The sequence below is a fragment of the Pristiophorus japonicus genome, chromosome 8 (assembly GCF_044704955.1).
Source record: "Pristiophorus japonicus isolate sPriJap1 chromosome 8, sPriJap1.hap1, whole genome shotgun sequence".
Lineage (NCBI taxonomy): Eukaryota > Metazoa > Chordata > Chondrichthyes > Pristiophoridae > Pristiophorus > Pristiophorus japonicus.
In genome coordinates this window covers 96,947,153-96,966,874 of record NC_091984.1, presented here as the reverse complement: position 1 = coordinate 96,966,874, position 19,722 = coordinate 96,947,153, and the positions used below count along the sequence as shown (strand labels likewise).

The window sequence follows — 19,722 nt, the reverse complement described above, 5'->3', positions numbered from 1 at the left end:
TGCCTTCAAGTCTCCGTGACTAGCAAAAGGAATGGGAAGAGTGCAAGATGTGCAGAAGGAAAGATGGACGTACAAACAGAATGTGTAGATGTACAAAAAGAAAGGTATGGAGAGAAACGGATAGGTCGAGACCTAGGGCTAGACTTTCGGTACATATAAGAGCTGAGATGCAGGCTATCACCCATATTTGATAAAAAGTGGAAACTAGTGCCTGATTATAACCCATTTATCGCCGGCCCAACTTTTGGCACACATGAATGAGTTGCATCGCCCGGCCTAAGTTTAGAAAAAAAATTAAATAAATACGACGTCATCCTCGTGCAAGGCCAAGAATAGTGCTTATAATGGAAACTTGCACACGAGTATGGCCCAGATTATCACCGAGTGTTACTTTCGTCATTTTGTCCAAATGATCGCTGGCCCAAAAAGACGCTGACGAAGAGTTGCAATAACTCAGCACTACTTGGCACTACGGTGAGGATCGGTAGTAAAAGGCTGCTTCACGTGCTTGTCAATCAATTTGAGTGTGATTTTATGGGTCTTTGGCAAGAGTAAAAATCATCACATCACATTTGTATTTGTTGAGAACAAATTAAGGGCATTTATAATGATTTATAGTGATGGGGCCTGTAATTTCTCAACCAGTATTGATCACTAATCAAATGGTGCAGAATAGAGATCGGAGAAGGTATATTGAAGAGCATTATGTGCCCAGAGGTGGCAGACTGCTGCTGCGGAGGAGATGTTACACCCACTGCATTTACAAGGATAGGCAATCTTATCCGGACTTGTCCGTTAACACGTGCGTTAGGAGGCTGCGCTTCTGAAAGGAGGTTATCAGTGAGATATGCCAGCTTAATTAAGGGAGATATGCAACCTACCAGCACCATCAGGACTGCACTGCCAGTTGAGATAAAGGATTTGACCTTGCCAGCTGGCTCATGACCCCCAGGCGGAAGCAGAGAAACGCTACAACAAAAGCCATATAGCCACACGCAATATTGTCAAAGATTGGAGTTTTGAAGCAGATGCCTGGACCACTCGGGAGGCAACCTACAATACCACCCTGAGCAGGTCACTAAGTTCATAACCTAGCTATCAGGAGAGGACAACAATTCCTTTGATGCAAGTTAAAATAAAATGAGAAGTTACATTCAAGTACATTGCTGTAATGTCATGGTTAATATTAATCATGGATTTTTCCCCCCTCTGGTCCAAAGTACAAGTAGAAGCAGAACTAGGGTATGTCGTCCTGTGAGCAAGGAAATGGAGTTCACCTCAGTTGGATGATAGATTTTATTTTATAAATCAACAAGGGCTAGAACAAGAGAGGTTAATTGTTATTGATGGGGACCAGGTCCCCTGTTCTCTCTGTCAACCCCTGTGGGAAAAGTTATTTTCCTGAAAAAAAGCACGCATGCGCAGAAAGGCCACTGCTATATGAATGCCAGCCTTGCATGACTGAATACATCGCTAAGGCCCATTTCACATTGCTTAAGGCTATCTCTTAAATTAAAAAGGCAAAACTAGCGTTTTTTAAAATGGGTGATATTCCAGCGATCCTGAAAAATAAAAAAAAAAGCACTAAGGCCAGAAATATCGCCCATTTTTGGGCGATAGCAGTCATAGTGGAAAGTCTGGCCCCTAGTATTGAAGACAGTGGAAAAATAGATGAGTAGAGACAGTTACAGGAAGAGAGACACTTTTGTAAAGAAAAGATTTCTGTGAGCAAATACATGGAAATTAATTGAATATATTTAAAATAAGAAAGTAAGCATGTCCAATTCATGAGTTTCAACCTGCATGTCTTCCTTTTTCATAATGGGTACATTTCTTGATGAAAAGAAATAAAGAATTTGCATCTGTATTGCACCTTTCAAGTCCTAAGGACATCCCAAAGTAATTTGCGGCCAAAATGTGATCACTGTTTTGTATTCAAAGGCAACAGCCAATGTGTGCACAGCAACAGCAATGAGATAAATGATCAGTTAATCTGTTTATGGTGGTGTTTGAGAAATAAATGTTAGCCAGGACACCAGGAGGGCTCCTCTGCTCTTCAAATTGTACCATAAGATCTTTTATGTTTACCTGAACAGGCAGACCAGCCTCTGGTTTAAAGTCTCATCTGAAAGACCCAGCACCTCCTGACAGTGCAACACTGGATAATAATGAAGTGTCAGCCTAGATTATGGTCTTAAGTCCTGGTGTGGGGCTTGAACCCCCTAACTTTTTAAACTCCATTTAAAATGGGAACACATCTGGATGACAGTCCTGCAAAGGTGTGCAGAACAATTTCTATTTTATATGAACTGTAGTCTGAAATCGATGCAGTTTAAAGCAGTGCCACACATGCACACATAATCTGAACCTTCTGTTCAGCAGTGGGCTCATGTGATTTTAATTAAAGGACCACTGACTAGAAATTAGTCTGTTGCTAATTGCTGTACTAATTCATCTGTTTTTATGTTCGTGTTGAATGGCTGTAAAAACTCTGGTGCTGCGTTGGGCTAGAATATTCCCAGTTGTGTCTTTGGGATAATATGAATGCAATATATGTGTATATATAAGCTTTCACCAGTAGTATCTCTCCACTATTTTGTTACTGTGGATTGTTGCAACTGTTGGGATAATTACGAATCAGTTTGCAATTTTTGAACATGCTCGGGCTCAATGTTTCTGGAGGGCTTTTTATATAATAACAGCTTTAGTTCAATTTTCCCAAATATGTGTTAGTTTAACATGAATTGTACTCCTAGTTAGCTCAACAGAATGCAGGGCTCGATTTACTTCATGGCAAGACTCGACACCAGGATTTTCTTGGCAGTGACATCTCCCTGTGCTAATGTTAAAACACTGCCTGAAATGGATTCTTGATTGGTCTGGAGATTGCTTTCTGGAAGATAATACCTGCCACCTAGGGGACAATGTGGACCTCAGAATATGCACTTCAGTTTTGTAAATGGTAGATCTGGTGTAAATACGCAAGAAGTTTCTGCCTTGAACGTGTATAGGTGCAACTAATGTGAATCAGATGTTGTATTTGGTATGGGCTATCGGTTCCATTCCAGTTTGTTTTACTACATGCAGCTGGAAGTATTTAGTATTGAAAATAACAAGATGATAAATAAGCGCACAGCATTTGCTTTGGCCACTTTTCCATTTTTGAATATTTTGTTGCAAAATTGATGGAAGCTGAACAGTGATCATCGCTATGCTCATAATAAAGGATGAGACTGAGTACTGTGTGCAATGAGCAAGTGTGACCTTAGCTCCTTTAATAAGACTCCAGAGTGCAGGTACCTCGTGGGTGGCCTGCTTATATACTGTGCTCCCAAGGGGTGCTGGGATCCCTTGGGACTCCCAACAGGGAGGCCCTTTGGTGGTAGTGTAATACAGGTTACAAGGGGTTAAATACATAACATCACTCCCCTGTGAAGTCAACAGTACACTTATTTACAAGGTGAGACGGTCTGGGGCTTTTCGCTCCCTTGTCGATTGTCTCGGTACAAATGCGGGTGAGTTGGTTAGTTCTTCACTGAGCTGTTGGGCAGCCGGCCTTGCCAGGCTGCTGGGGATGGTCAGCTCGGCTTCGTGGTCAACTATGATGTCAGTTACCACGTGTGTGTGTGTGTGTGTGTGTGTGTGTTGGAGGGTCAAAGTTGGTGGTGTCTTCTTCGGGTTGTTCGTAGCTGTTGGTGAACCGCAATTTGATTTGGTCCAAGTGTCTTCTGTGTATTTGTCCATTGGCCAATTTGACCTGAAACACCCTACTCCCCTCTTTTGGCTATGACCGTGCCAGCAAGCCATTTGGGACCATGTCCATAATTGAGCACAAACATAGGATCATTGATCTCAATATTGCGTGACAAATTTGCGCGGTCATGGTACAAACTTTGTTGATGCCGCTTGCCCTCCACGTAATCATGGAGATCAGGGTGGACAAGACAGAGCCTTGTTTTTTAGCACCCTTTTCATGAGCAGCTCAGCCGGGGGAACCCCGGTGAGTGAGTGGGGTCTGGTACGGTAGCTGAGCAGCACTCGGGACAGCCGGGTCTGCAGGGAGCCTTCTGACACACGTTTCAAGCTTTGCTTGATGATCTGAACTGCCTGTTCTGCCTGGCTGTTGGATGAAGGCTTGAACGGGGCAGATGTGATGTGTTTGATCCCATTGCGGGTCATGAATTCCTTGAATTCAGCACTGGTGAAGCACGGCCCATTGTCGCTGACTAGGACATCAGACAAGCCGTGCGTGGCAAACATGGTTCGTAGGCTTTCAATAGTGGCTGTGGACGTGCTTACAGACATTATTGCACATTCAATTCATTTTGAGTAAGCGTCCACGACAACCAAAAACATTTTTCCAAGAAATAGGTCCGCATAGTCCAGGTGGATCCTCGACCGCGGTTTGGAGGGCCACGACCACAAACTTAGCGGTGCCTCTCTAGATGCATTGCTCAGCTGAGAGCAAGTATTGCACTGGCGCACGCATGACCCTAAATCTGAGTCAATGCCAGGCCACCACACATGGGATCTGGCTATGGCTTTCATCATTACGATGCCTGGATGGGTGCTTTGTAGTTGACATATGAATGTGTCTCTGCCTTTCTTGGGCAAGACCACGCGATTGCCCCACAATAGACAAGCCGCCTGCAGGGACATTTCGTCTTTGCGACTGTGGAATGGCTTAATCGCCTCCTGCATCTCCACTGGGACACTGGACCAGCTCCCATGGAGGACACAATTTTTTTTTAAACCAAGGACAGTAAAGGATCCTGGATGGTCCAGATCCTGATCTGGCAGGCCGTAACGGGGGACTTTTCTTTCGTGAATGCCTCCATAACCATGAGCAAGTCCATTTGCATCCAGATGGTGGGCAATGGCAGTCGACTGAGAGCATCTGCGCAGTTCTCTGTGCCCAGTTTGTGGCGGATTACATAGTTCTAGGTCGACAGCGTGAGCGTCCATTTTTGGATGCGGGCAGAGGCATTGGTGTTAATCCCTTTGCTCTCAGAGAAGAGCGATATGAGCGGCTTGTGGTCAGTTACAAGCTCAAACTTGAGGCCAAATAAGTACTGGTGCATTTTTAACCCCGTAAGTGCGCGCCAGAGCCTCTTTTTTCAATCATGCTGTCGGCCCTTTTGGTCTTGGACAAACTCCTAGATGCATAAGCGACCGGCTGCAAGATCCCCGATTCGTTAGCCTGTTGTAGCACACACCTGACCCCGTATGATGATGCATTGCAAGCTAGCACTAATGTTTTACAAGGGTTATACAGAACAAGCAATTTGTTTGAACACAAGATTTCTGGCTTTCTTAAAGGCAGCCTCTTGTGAATTCCCCCATACCCAGTCGTCTCCCTTGCGCAGTAGCGCATGTAGGGGTTCTAACAGGGTGCTTAACCCAGGTAGGAAATTACCAAATAGTTAAGAAGTCCCAGGAATGACCGCAGCTCTGTCACATTCTGTGGTCTCGGCGCATTTTTGATGGCCTCCGTCTTGGCGTCGGTGGGTCTGATGCCATCTGCCGCGATTCTTCTTCCCAAGAACTCGACCTCCTGCGCCAGGAAAACACACTTCGAGCGTTTCAACCTGAGTCCCACACGATCCAACTGACTTAAGAACCTCTTCCAGATTCTTCAAGTGCTCACTGGTGTCCCGTATGTCCTGTCTGTAAACAGTATGTCATACTGGAAAACCACGGTGCGAGGAACCGACTTTAGCAGGCTCTCCATGTTCCGTTGGAAGCTTGCCGCGGCCGACCGAATCCCGACCGGGCATCTGTTATAGATGAGCAGACCTTTTGTGCGTGTTGTTGTAGGTGAGGCCTTTCGAAGACTCCTTCAGCTCCTGCATCATGTAGGCTGAGGTCGGGTCTAGCTTGGCGAACGTCTTCCCTCCAGCGAGGGTCGCAAATAGATCATCTGCTTTGGGTAGCGGGTACTGGTCCTGTAGCGAAAAACGGTTAATCGTTACTTTATAGTCCACGCAAATTCTAACCATGCCGCCCTCTAAGTACCGGAACAATCGGACTAGCCCACTCGTTGAATTCCACCGCCGGCGCGATGATGCTTTCTCGCTGCAGCCTGTTCAGCTCAATTTCCACTTTCCCACGCATCATGTACGGTACCGTCCGTGCCTTGTGGTGGATGGTCGCGCACCGGGAACCAAATGGATCTGCACTTTCGCCCCCGAGAAGCTTCCAATGCCTGGCTCGAGCTTGCTCAAAACCTGGGCACATCGCTTCTCGGCCTTTTGGTTAAGATCATGCGTAACTGACCTGACGGGAGTAACCACCATAACCCCAAGGTGGTTCTCCCTGGATCAGGAAGGTATATGCTTGCTTTTTTGGAAATAGGAGGTGGGTGGGGTGGCTTGACCCATCCACCTCCACGGAGGTGTGTGGGGGGCCTGACCCATCCACCTCCATGGCACGAACCTGGTATTGCAGTACTTCCAGGAACGGTGCAGTGGCTCTAGGCCTTTTGGCTAACAGCATTGGCGCAGAGTGATCCTTGATGTGTGCAAGGTGACCTCTGGCGTTTGTGATTTGACAAAGAATTGGAACGATTGGCTACGAATTTCCAAAAAAAAACCTGGGCACATGAGGTGTCGTTGATGGATGAAAGCGCTCTGATGTCGTCCCAGTTCCAGTGGCGCTTTCCCGGCCAACTTCTACCAAAGAACGTGAGGCCATCCCCTGGCACAATCCATAGCGGGAGTTCGTGTACTGCTCCATCATAGGAGACTTTGACTTCTGCACTTCCAATTACAGGGATGAATTCCTTGGTGTAAGTCCTTAGTTTGGTGTGAATGGGGCTGAGCTTTGGGCCTGTGTGTCTTGGAGCTGAGTCCACGGCCAGATCAGCCATGATTTTGTTGAATGGCGGAGCAGGCTCGAGGGGCTAGATGGCCCACTCCTGTTCCTAATTCTTATGTTCTTATGTTTGCCCCACAGCCTGTCGATGGCCTTTTTACTCATTATGGACTGACTTGCACCCGTGTCCAGTTCCATAGATACTGGAATACCGTTCAGTTCAAATTTCAACATTATTGGTGGACATTTCGTAGTGAATGTGTGTACCCCGTACACTTCTGCCTCCTCGGTACGGGGGTCTCCAATTCAGCCTGATCCACAATGGATCGATCTTCCTCTGCAATGTGGTGGTTTGCAGCTCGCCTGCACATTCTGCAACCGTTGCATGCATAGTGTTTGAAGCGGCACTGATGGGGCCGATGATCACCTCCACAACGCCAACAAGGTGTTAATGCGAGGCAGTTAACGATTGATGGCGGACTCTGGGTCATCTGAGGTCGGGCAGCAACAGCCGGCGTGTACGTTCTGCCATGTATATTTCTGCTCGAAACCGATGTTACTTTATGCACAGTACTGGCCGAAACTTCTTGACTCTGCGAAATCTGTTTGGTGTTGTCGCTGGTGGACATAAATGCCTGGGCTATCGTTATGGCTTTACTTAGGTTTGGAGTTTCTACAGTCAACAGTTTGCGAAGGATTGTCTCATGACCAATGTCCAGTACAAAAAAGTCTCTAAGCATTTGTTCTAGGAATCCCTCAAGCTCACAATGTCCTGCGAGAGGCGCCTTAGTTTGGCGACAGCTCGCCACTTCCTGGCCCTCCGATTGTTGACACATGTAGAACCAATATCTCGCTATCAAAACGCTTTCCTTAGGATTTAGGTGCTCCCGGACCAGAGTACACAATTCTTCATAGGATTTCTCTCTTGGTTTTGCCGGAGCTAGGAGGTTCTTCGAGACCATAGGTTGTTGCTCCACAGACAATTCGGAGGATCACCCTTCGTTTGGTAGCATTCTCGTCCCCTTCCAGCTCGTTGGCCATGAAGTATTGGTCGAGTCTCTCCACGAAGGCCTCCCAATCGTCCCCTTCTGAGAACTTCTCCAGGATGCCAACTGTTCTTTGCGTTTTCGCACGGTTGTTCGTTACCTCGTCACCAATTGCTATGCTCATAATAAAGGATGAAACTGAGTACTGTGTGCAATTAACAAGTGTGACCTTAGCTCCTTTTAATAAGACTCTAGAGTGAAGGTACCTCGTGGGTGGCCTGCTTATATACCATGCTCCCAAGGGATGCTGGGAACCCTTGGGACTCCAACAGGTATGCCCTCTGGTGGTAGTGTAATACAGGTTACAAGGGGTTAAATACATACCAATCATGATTTGCATAAGGACCTGTGTCCGTGTTCAGGCCAGTTAATGTGTGGCATTCATGCTATTCTTTACTTCCACCCCTGCTCCTATAATCAAAACACGCCTGCAGCTATCATTCCTCGAATCAAACTAACGTAATAGCTTAAATAAGCACCATCTTCATTAGAAAGTATTCTTTTACAAAATTGGAGGAAACACTAAACAGAGGCTCTATCTGCTTTTAGGTGGACGTAAAGATTCTATGGCACTTTTCAAAGCAGAGCAAGGTAGTTCTCCCAGAAATTATACCTCATAGAGTATCTGACCAGTTATCATAGAATCATACAGCACAGAACGTCACCATTCAGCCCATCATATCTGTGCCGATTCTTTGAAAGAGCTATCCAACTAGTCTCACTCCTCTGCTCTTTGCTATAGTCCAGCAAATTTCTCCTTTTCAGGTATACACCCAATTCCATTTAGAAAGTTACCATTGAATTTGCTTCCACAAATTGGTTGCCTATTAATAGGTCATAGTTAGCATATGCCATCTCCGATTGTCAATATCAAATGTTACAGATGGCTTAAATACCTTGGCAGCTGTGCATAAGGTTTAAAATCCATGTTCCCATTAATTCAAGCAGGACAAACCAGCAAACAGGATATGTGCTAAAACAAAATCAAAATACTGCGGATGCTGGAAATCTGAAATAAAACCACAAAATGCTGGAAATATTTCAAGCATCATCTGTGGAGAGAAAAACTGAGTCAATGTTTCGGGGGTTGGCTATGTGTCTCAAGTTCCAGTAGCAATTTCTGCCAATGATTCTGCCATCTTTGATCTGTATGCAGGAAGGCTGACATCTTTGCCTCTATGGGCTTTATCGAAGGCACTTGTTGAATTAGCAGTGTCACAAATTCTGCATGCAGTTTATGCATTTTGTTGCTGAATTTGTTCTGCACCTTCAGCATTTCAGTTTGTCTGAATAATGCTCCTGTGAAGTGCCTTGGTACGTTTTACTACATTAAAAGCGCTATATAAATGCAAGTTATATAAAAGTCATTTTAATACAGACTTGTAAAATAGTTTGTGGAGTCTGGATGTTGTGTTGGATGTCAACAAAACAACTTGCATTTATACAGTGCCTTTAATGTAGTAAAACGTCCCACGTTGCATCACAGAAGAAATAGGGCCCGAAATTGGTCGACATATTGCTGCAGACCGCCGACATACTGCCCACAATCGCGACATTCATCAAAAAAATATCTACATACCGCCTGGCGGAAAAATCATCCGCGGCGGAAAAATCATCCGCGGCATGCATGCTGTTCGCCCATGTACACTGCCGACATACCACCCAAAATTGCCAAATTCATCACTTGCCACCGACATACCGCCGAACCTGCAGACCACACTGGAAAAAGTGGTTTTAAGTCAATCTTCAGTCGGCGGTATGCATCTTCAGCTGTACAATTAAAATTTTGTGTCTCATCACCCCCCCACCGCCTCCCTCCAATTAAGTTTGTCTGTCTGTCTGTCTGTCTATCTCTCTCATATATGTGTCTCTCTATCTATCTATCTATCTATCTATCTATCTATCTATCTATCTATCTATCTATCTATCTATCTATCTATCTATCTATCTATCTATCTATCTATCTATCTATCTATAATTATCTCTCTCTATATCTCTCTCTATCTAATATATATCATCTGAAGTAAAAAAACAAAACCTAATTTTGTACAAAGGAATAGTGTACATACCTCCACAGCATGCGCATGCGCACAACTTGGGAGCCGAAGATTCCCGAGTGAAGTTGGCTGCACTTGGCTCGGCATACTGCCAAGAAAAAGTGTCATGAAAATTGCGCACAGTCGACCCCAGAGGCCGAGAAATTGGCGGACCATCGGTTTCGACCAATTTAGGCTCCTTAGTGATTTTAATTATGGCCAACTAGATCATTTTAAGGATCACCGCTTTCTCAACGAGAAGTATCGTGCAACATACTTGCCATGCAGAATTGGTAGCTGATATTTTTTGAACGATCTGAAATTATTTTAAGAAATAGTGTGCACTCTAACTGTGCAGAAATACCAACTTCCCATATTAGATATGGACACCAAGTTGTTCAGTAAAACCTGGCTTTCCTCAGTTTCTGAGTTTCCAAAAGTTGTCGTCATTTAATGTGGTATTGGCAGTCATCTTTAATTGTACAATGTAGATGAGTGTTGTCGAGTATAGTTTCATCTTTTGATAACATCTGAACAGAATTTGACAAGATTTGGAGCTGTGCCCAAGCCCTGCTGTATGGGTCAACAATTATATTACAAAACATAAAACAATCTAATTTGTGCATATCCTCCTCTTCCCGTTCATTCCCTGGGATTAAAATTGACTTGGCACTGGGCCATTCTTTGAATACCCTCTTTGTCCATTTTGATGACTACACTATTTCTTCTGGCCAAGTAAACACACAATGATTTACAAGAATACATGATGTACTTTGCACATACCAGCAGCACATCTGGAAAGAACACATGCTGAAAATTCCAATGATATTTTTACCAGCTTTCATTTATAATGAACATTTTAAATTCCAAGGGTACTTGTTTGTTGGAAGCTAAATGTTTTGGTCCACAGCATGTTAGTGATTTGTGGGAGGAGAGTGTTCAGCCTTGGTTTAAACTTGTATAATATGGAATTTAAAGGATTTTTCTCTGGTTAACTGGTGCTAAATAAACAACCAGCAGAACCAATGTACTAGCCATGGTGGGAAAATTCCCTTCTGTTCGCTATGTATAATTAAATTGTAAATGCATTTTTAAAGAACAGGTTTGTGGTTTGATTGCACATTATGCAACTTTAATATAAAAATGCGAAATTAGTTGTTACATTTATTTAAATTCAAATTTATTAATAAATATATCATATCTGAGCATAAATTTATATTTCATGTACACTTTTTAAATATGAATTATTACAGAAAATGTAATGAGTGTTCATGCAGGGTTGTGTTGGTATACTGGATGTTCCATGGTGGATATTCTCATGACTCTCATGACTGATAATGATTGATTTCTGCATATGGCATTGTGCTAACCTAGTAACTCTTTGCTCATTTACAGGAATGGGTTACGGCAACTGACATCAAAGTGACCTTGAATAGATTGAACACCTTTGGAGACGAGGTTTTTAACGACCCGAAGGTTCTGAAGTCCTACTATTATGCTATTTCAGACTTTGCAGTTGGCGGAAGGTACTTTCGTTTCCCCTTGATTTTAACATGTAGTTTTAAAACTTGCTAGTGAACTCCCAGGTGAATGTAACTGCATGGGTTTTGCTGCCCCCGACCCCTGCTTTGTCACTGAAATTTTATAACGGGTCTCTATGCTACTTGGGTGTCGATTTAAATTAAACCCAAGCAAGGAATGTAAATCTAATGCCAGTGTGCAACAGGTTGTAAGGGAGATGGGGGTGGTGCCAACTATTGGCATTGGGGTTTTTGAAGGCCTGATATTTCAAGTGATTTAAATAATGCCCTCACCTAACAAAAATCTATCGCGCTCAATCTTGAAAATTTCAATTCACTGCCTTTTGGGAACAAAGTTCAAAATTTCCACTGTCCTTTGTGAAACAATACTTCCTGATTTCACTCCTGAATGACCAGCTCTAATTTTAAGATTGTACCCCCTTGTCTGGGTTCTCTCACCAGAGGAAAATAATTTATCTGTACCTACCCTATCAAATTCACCATTTTATACATCTGAATTAGTTCAACCGTCTAAACTCCAGGGAATACAAGTCATGTTCATGCAATCTGTCCTCATAATTTAACCCTTCAAGCCATGTTAGCATTGCGAATCTGCACTGTACACATCCGAGGCCAATATATATTTATTGAGATGCGGTGCCCCAACTTGAATGTAGTATACCAGGTGAGATCTGAACAAGGCTCTGTACAACTGAAGCATAGTTTCCAACCTCCTCGAGATCCAATTTTCCATTAGTCTTGTTAATTACTTTTTGTACCTGTGCACTAGCTTTTAGTGATTTCTGTACCTGGACAACCAAATCCCTTTGTTTTGCTACAGTTCCTTATCTCATACCATTAAGAAAATATTATGATTTATCTATCTTGGATCTAAAATGGATGACCCCTCACCTTCACATATTGAACTCCATCTGCCACAATTTTGCCATTTAATTAATCTGTCTCTCTCCCCTTGCAACATTCTGCTCCCATCTACATAAATGGGGGCAAATAATGAGAATAGGAGGACAATTGTGAAATAGTTACTACAAAAGAGTTAGATTCAACCCTGAAAACAAAGATAATTAATGAACAGGAAAAATTTAAAATTCAGTGAAATAAGAAGGGATCTAGCTCAAATTAGCTGGGCAGAAAAGTAGGCAAATGGGACAGTGGATTAGCAGTAGGAAATATTTGAATATTATAAGGGTAGAGTACAAAATAGATAAATATTCTGTAAGGTGCAAAGGAGGTGTATCAAAGAACAGAGTTTTGTGCTTTGAATAGAGATTAAAAACCCTCTATCTCCTTTTAGCAGCTTATAAAAAGAACAGTCAAAAAGAGGATGGATCCACATGTGATGAAGGGGGAATCTAGTTCTGGAGGATGGAGCTATGCAAGAGATGTTGCGTATTTTTCATTTTAGAAATGATGGTAAATGTGAGTGCATAGATGTACTGGAGGAGGATGGGGAAGAATTGTTAAGAGATAACTATTGAAAATAATTGAGCAGAACTCCAGTCATCAGTCTCTGGTATGCTCAGCAGCTGGAGGAAGTTGGAGAAGATATAGCAGCATATATTGAGGCGCAATAGTTTTAAAAAAAAAAAGTCAATCCTGCTTGGATATGCTAATTGTACTGGAGAATTGTCTGCGTCCCACCTCTGTTCATGAAGGAATGGAATAATAAACCGGGTAATTACAGAGCAGATAGTCTGCCATTAGTTGTAGCCAAACTCTTTAATTTTCTCTGAAGTTATGGATTTTATGAGCATTTAAAAATGCCTGGGATAATTGAGGACATCCAGCAAAGTTTTGTTACAAAGCAAGATTATTTCACAAATTTGAGGGTATTTATAAAGAAGTGACCAATTGGATAGCCTAACGTTGGTGATGGGGAAACTTTTAGAGACAATAATCCTGGACAAAATGAATTGGCATTTGGAAAAGTATGGGCTAATAAGTGAAAGTCAGCATGAATTTGTTAAAGGCAAAAATTGTGTTTGATTAACTTGATAGAGTTCTTTGAAGTAATGGAGAGGGTTGATCAGGGTAAGGAGGTTAAAGATGTGTAGATAGACTTTTAAAAGGCACTTGCCAAAGTACCACATAATAGACTTGTGAACAAAATTAAAACCCATGGGCTTAAAGGGAAAGTAGTAGCATGGATACAAAATTGGCTAAGGGACAGAAAGCAGAGAGCAGTGGTGACCAGTTGTTTTTCAGACTGGAAAGAATTATACACTGGTGTTCCCAAAGGGTATTAGGACCACTGCTCTTTATATATTAATAACTTGAAAATGGGTATACAGGGCATAATTTCAAAGTTTGCCAATGATAAGAAACTCAGAAACTCAGTAAACATTGAGGAGGATAGTAACTGACTTCAGGAATACATAGGCAGACACATGGCAGATGACATTTAACACCCAAGAAGTGATGCATTTGCTAGAGAGAATGAGGAGAGGCAATATACAGGAACAGATAAACCTGGGGGTGTATGTACATAAATCTTTCAAAGTGGCAGGATAAATTAAAGAAGGCTGTTAAAAAAGCACATGGGATCCTTGGCTTTATTAGTCGAGGAATAGAGTGCAAAAGCAAGGAAGTTATGTTAAACTTTTATAAAACACTGGTTCAGCCTCAGAGCTGGAGTATTGTCAATTCTGGTCATAATATTTTAGGAAGGATGTCAAGTCCTTGGAGAGGGTGCAGAAGAGATTTACTAGAATGGTACCAGGGATGAGTAACTTCAGTTATGTGGCGAAACTGAGGTGGTTGTACGTGGAGCAGAGAAGGATAAGAGGAGATTAGATAGAGGTGTTCAAAATCATGGAACGGTTTTGATAGAGTAAATAAGGAGAAACTGTTTTCAGTGGCTGAAGGGTCAGTAACCAAACAACACAGCTTTAAGGTAATTGGCAAAAGAACCAGAGGCGACATGAAGCGGTGGAAGCAGATCCAATAGTAACATTAAAAAGCGAATTGAACAAATGCTTGAAGGGAAACAATTACAGGGCTATGGGGAAAGAGCAGGGGAGAGGGATTAATTGGATTGTTTTACCAAAGAGCCGGTACAGGCATGATGGGCCAAATGACCTCCTGTGCTGTATCATTCTATGATTCTATGAAGGGAATGTAGTAGATGTGGTGTTTATGATTTTAGATGTCTCACAGGAAGCTTGTTACAAAAATTCAAATGTTATAAGAGGACATGTAGCAAGCAACATGGTTTTTAAAAAAAATATAGCTCAGACGCGAAGCAGAGATAGCTTTAATGCATGGGGAAAAGTTGGAAATTGTGTGCTCCAGGCTCAGTGCTGAGATAACTTTTATTCTCTGTATACATGGAGGTACAATATTGGCATTTGCTGACAATATAAAACTTGCCCAAGTTAGCATTCTTCATGTGTGAACCGAGATGGTGAATGCTGGCAGCCTATTGATGCACTGCGTTCTCTCATCTGTCCACGCAGGCACTTTCTCAGTCTAGTCACGAATTAGTTGGCGGAACCCTGGTTAATTTTTAGATGTAGCTTAGGAGTGCTGTATGTATTGTATTTCAGCCTCTGCTGCTACTTCCACTACCTCAAAGCAGCTGGGAATTGAGGGCGGGTAATCATTTTTAATGGGACGTATTTTGGTTTGAGGTCTCAAATAGATAGGATATAAAGGAACTGGAATGGAAATCTTCCCAGGAGAGAAGTCTGGTTTGCTTGAAAAGTTCCGAGATAGTTTGTCTTTCAAAGCAACATCTCAGGAAAACACCAATGTTCCCCACCCTTGATCTGTACACTTACATTATTTTAGATATGTTAAGTGCTATGGACGGTGTAGTGTCACAGTTCACATGCTTAAGCTGACTTTTCCAGATGGCGAGGTGTTGCATCATTTGGTGAATTGGAGTACAGCCCCACGCCAGGAATTTTTAACAAATATGACCATCTAGGGTAGGAATGATTTCGTATGGAGCAGCTGGAATTATTCCTATCAGTAAATGCTTGCTGAGATGCAGTCCACCAAGGACTGAGAAGCTTAACATATTTTATATGGTATTCTAATATTTTTACAGTACTTCAAGGTCATTGTTAGGAGTTTGTTTTGCAGCTCAGAAAATTCCAGTTCAGAGTAGCTAGGTTGCAATATAAGCAAGTGATTATTCAAATAAAGATCTCAATGTAACGGTTTACATTGTCTTACCTCTTACATGACTAGCTTTAATGTGAGGATTGCATTTTCAAATGATCCCAAAATGTAAACTTGATTTCTGCTTCCTTTTTGACTTGTTAAGAAAGCAGCAAGTTTTATTCTTTATCAACATTTAACATCTTGTTTTCAGTCACTAGTTTCCTCACTATAATCTATAGAACGGTATAATAATAAGTGTTCTTATAGGCATAACTAGCACAAAGGAAGGTGGTTGTAGTTGTTGGGGATCAATCATTTCAACCCCAGAGCAGTGTCCTAGGCCCAATCATCTTCAGCTGCTTCAACAATGACCTCCTCTCCATCATAAGATCAGAAGTGGGGAAGTTCGCTGATGATTGTACAGTGTTCAGTTCCATTCGCAAGTCCTCAGATACTAAAGCAGTCCATGCCCACATGCAGCAAGACTTGAACAACATTCAGGCTTGGGCTGATAAGTGGCAAGTGAAATTCGTGCCACACAAGTGCCAGGCAGTGTCCATCTCCAACAAGCAAGAGTCTAACCACCACCCCTTGACATTCAACGGTATTACCTTCCCCGAATCACTCACCATCAACATCCTGGGGATCACCATTGACGAGAAACTTAACTGGACCAGCGACATAAATAATGTGGCTACAAGAGCAGGTCAGAGGCTGGGTATTTTGCAGCGAGTGTCTCACCACCTGACTCCCCAAAGCCTTTCCACTATCGACAAGGCACAAGTCAGGAGTGTGATGGAATACTGTCCACTTGCCTAGATGAGTACAGCTCCAACAACACTCAAGAAGCTCGACACCATCCAGGACAAAGCAGCCCGCTTGATTAGCACCCAATCTACCACCACAAACATTAATTCCTTCCACCAGTGGCGCACTGTGGCTGCAGTGTGTACCATCTGCAAGATGCATTGCAGCAACTCGCCAAGGCTTCTTCGACCACATCTCCCAAACCTGTGACTGACGGGCAGCAAGCACATGGGAACACTACCACCTGTAAGTTCCCCTCCAAGTCGCTCACCATCCTGACTTGGAAATATATCGCCATTCCTTCATCGTTGCTGAGTCAAAATCCTGGAACACTCTCCCTAAAAGCACTATGGGAATACTTTCACCACAAGGACTGCAGCGGTTTAAGAAGGCTGCTCACCACCAGCTTCTCAAGGGAAAATGGGATAGGCAATAAATGCTGGCCTTGCTAGCAATGCCCAAATCCCAGGAACAAATTAAAAAAGAATAATGGCACAGGACTGCCAAGTTTAAGCTTGAATGCATTAAAAAGCTACAACTCTTAACTCCATTAGGCATGGATATTAAAACATCTCCATTCTCGTAACTAATTGAAGTCCATTTCCATTGACTTGTTAAAAGATGAGGTTCGTATTACTGATTCAGATTCAAAGTATTTAAGGATATTTTTGTTTTATTTTTGATGCTTCATTTGTCACTTTCATACACCTTCAGTATTGTAGAAGATTATTGGAAATGCAAGACAAAAGTAAGTGGGATTTTAAAAAGCAGCATGTGAAGTTTGATTATGCTGCATCAAGTATTGTACCTAAGGATGTAGTTATACTGTCACCTTTGTAGTGATAATCAGTTTTGTATCTTCATGAATGTAAACTTGGCACTATGACTGAGGAGTCTTCCACTGCACACCAACAGTGAAGTTGAGACCCCTGCCAGGTGCAGTATAACTTCAGTCTAAAATATGTCTGAAGAACTTCTACTTCTCACATATAGTTGAAGAATTAAATAGGAGTCAGAGAGAAAATATGGAAAATAACTAGCAAACAGCAGCACTCCAGTATCCCAATTGCATTACTGAAATGTGTTGGACAAAAACCAGAAGGGAATCTCGCTCTCGCGCCCGCCCCCTCCCCCGGCTCGCTCGCGCGCGCCCCCCCCCCCGCGCTCTTCGCTCGCTTTTGTCTCGTCTCTTTTAACTGCTGCCCACACTGCCCTGAAATAACGAAACATCTGGTTATAAATTTCATACTTGTGTAATATACAGTATGTACAGGTGCTGCCTCTTGACACCAGAGGGAGCCTTTAATCTCTCTCTCATGTCGGCAGACATCAAAAGGTTACACTGCCTCCCCTTTTCCACAGCTATTAATTGGATTTAAAGGCCACAAGTCTCCAGCAGTGCATCTCCAAGAGCTCCCCAGCCACTCAAGATACTGATCTAGGTGCAGTTTGAGTTAGCGGATTGATTTTAGCATCTCAAACAATGCCAGCATTATATGTTGGTCCTGTTGCTTGCTTTAATTGTTGCTGAAGTCCACAGACAAGATTGATGTTTAGATAATTTTAATTAAACTTGAATGCAACACAACAGTGTGTATCAAATAAATAAATTAGGAATTCTAACATTCGTCCCAAGGATCCTATAATCATTTATTTAGTTGTAAATTTACATTCGCAACCAATAACGATGTGAGCAGATCAATGGGGCAATGTTTTACAAAATGAAGTTTAAAAAATGCAGATTTTGTTTAGTTCAGTTCAAGGGAGGGAGGGGGGGGGTGGATTTGTTGGAGAGAATTGTGTGCAAATCAATTAATCCCCCCCCCCCCCCCCCCCTTGTGTGTTTTTTAACCTCTTATGGTCTGGCCTATTGTAAGACTGTTATGAAGCCTGATCATTTACTATATAGAAATTTGGTGACGTGCAAAGAATACAACATTTGTAAATTGCGAACACTTATTCAAAAGGTAAAGCGAATAAGCCACGAGGAAAGATTAGAGAAGTTCAAGATGCAAGTGAATAAAGTTGCTTTTGATTTTAAGCATACATGATTTCACTAGTAACTTAGCATTTAAATCAAAATGTAACCCAGTTACAATTTGCTTAGATTACTATGAATTAAACCTTCTATTGGACCAGACCCTTTAATATTAAGAGTTTAATGAATTACTTTTCAAGTGAATTGTGATAGAAAATAGTGCCGTGAAACTCTTGTTCCAGTAGGAGCTTTCTACAAACAGCTACCTTCAAGAATGGAGTGGGGGTTTGAGAAGTTACTGTTTTTGTGGCTTTTTAAAAAAAAAAGTCTGACTTAAATAAAGCTTGTGAAACCTCATGCATGATGGTACACTGGTGATTTGAGGGAGTTTTAAATGTTTGATAATACCAACGCGCCCGATAATATAACTAGTGAGGGCTGTGCTTGGAGAAGTAAGAAAATTATACCTGATGGTTGTCTTTGACAACGAGAGTGCTGCTGTGGCAACCCTGAAAGTAAACTGTTAATGCCACTGCACCTTGTGTAAGGGCAGACATGCCCTTGCCATCAATGTCATGTGCAATTTAAAGGATCTGATCTCAAATTCTGATGGCATTAGAGACTCTTAATTCTTACTGGTCTTGCGACCTGTCATCAGATCAGGCATGTCCTGCTATGGGCTGCTTGAGCTGCGTCCTTGCATCTGCATGCTTGTGCCACCCGTCTCAAGATCTGACCAGTACATAAACCCCACTCCAAAAGTTATTAGTCAACAATTGTCTGTTCCAATTCAGCCCCTTTCTATTAACAATCTATATTAACGACTTGGACGAAGGGACTGAGTGCAATGTAGCCAAGTTTGCTGACGATACAAAGATGGGAGGAAAAGCAATGTGAAGATTTCACACAAAATCTGCAAAAGGACATAGGCTAAGTGAGTGGGCAAAAATTTGGCAGATGGAGTATAATGTCGGAAAGTGTGAGGTCATGCACTTTGGCAGAAAAAAAATCAAAGAGCAAGTTATTATTTAAATGAAGAAAGATTGTAAAGTGCCTTAGTACAGCATGACCCGGAGGTACTTGTGCATGAAACACAAAAGGATAGTATGCAGGTACAGCAAGTGATCAGGAAGGCCAATGGTATCTTGGCCTTTATTGCAAAGGGGATGGAGTATAAAAGCAGGGAAGTCTTGCTACAGCTACATAAGGTTTTGGTGAGGCCACACCTGGAATACTGTGTGCAGTTTTGGTTTCCATATTTACGAAAGAATATACTTGCTTTGGAGGCATTTCAGAGAAGATTCACTCGGTTGATTCCAGGGATGAGGGGGTTGACTTATGAGGAAAGGTTGAGTAGATTGGGCCTCTGCTCACTGGAATTCAGAAAAATGAGA

General features: G+C 42.5%; 1 protein-coding gene and 1 pseudogene across 1 annotated transcript in view; both read left to right on the top strand.

The window, feature by feature from the left end:
- Nucleotides 1-19,722, top strand: part of lamc1 (laminin, gamma 1) — a 295,041-nt gene that overhangs the window by 177,066 nt on the left and 98,253 nt on the right. Inside the window, exon 3 of the mRNA XM_070887137.1 lies at nt 11,291-11,421. Within this exon, the coding sequence (XP_070743238.1) occupies nt 11,291-11,421 (131 nt within the window). The remainder of the gene's footprint in view (nt 1-11,290; nt 11,422-19,722) is intronic.
- Nucleotides 6,236-6,472, top strand: LOC139269983 (U2 spliceosomal RNA; annotated as a pseudogene).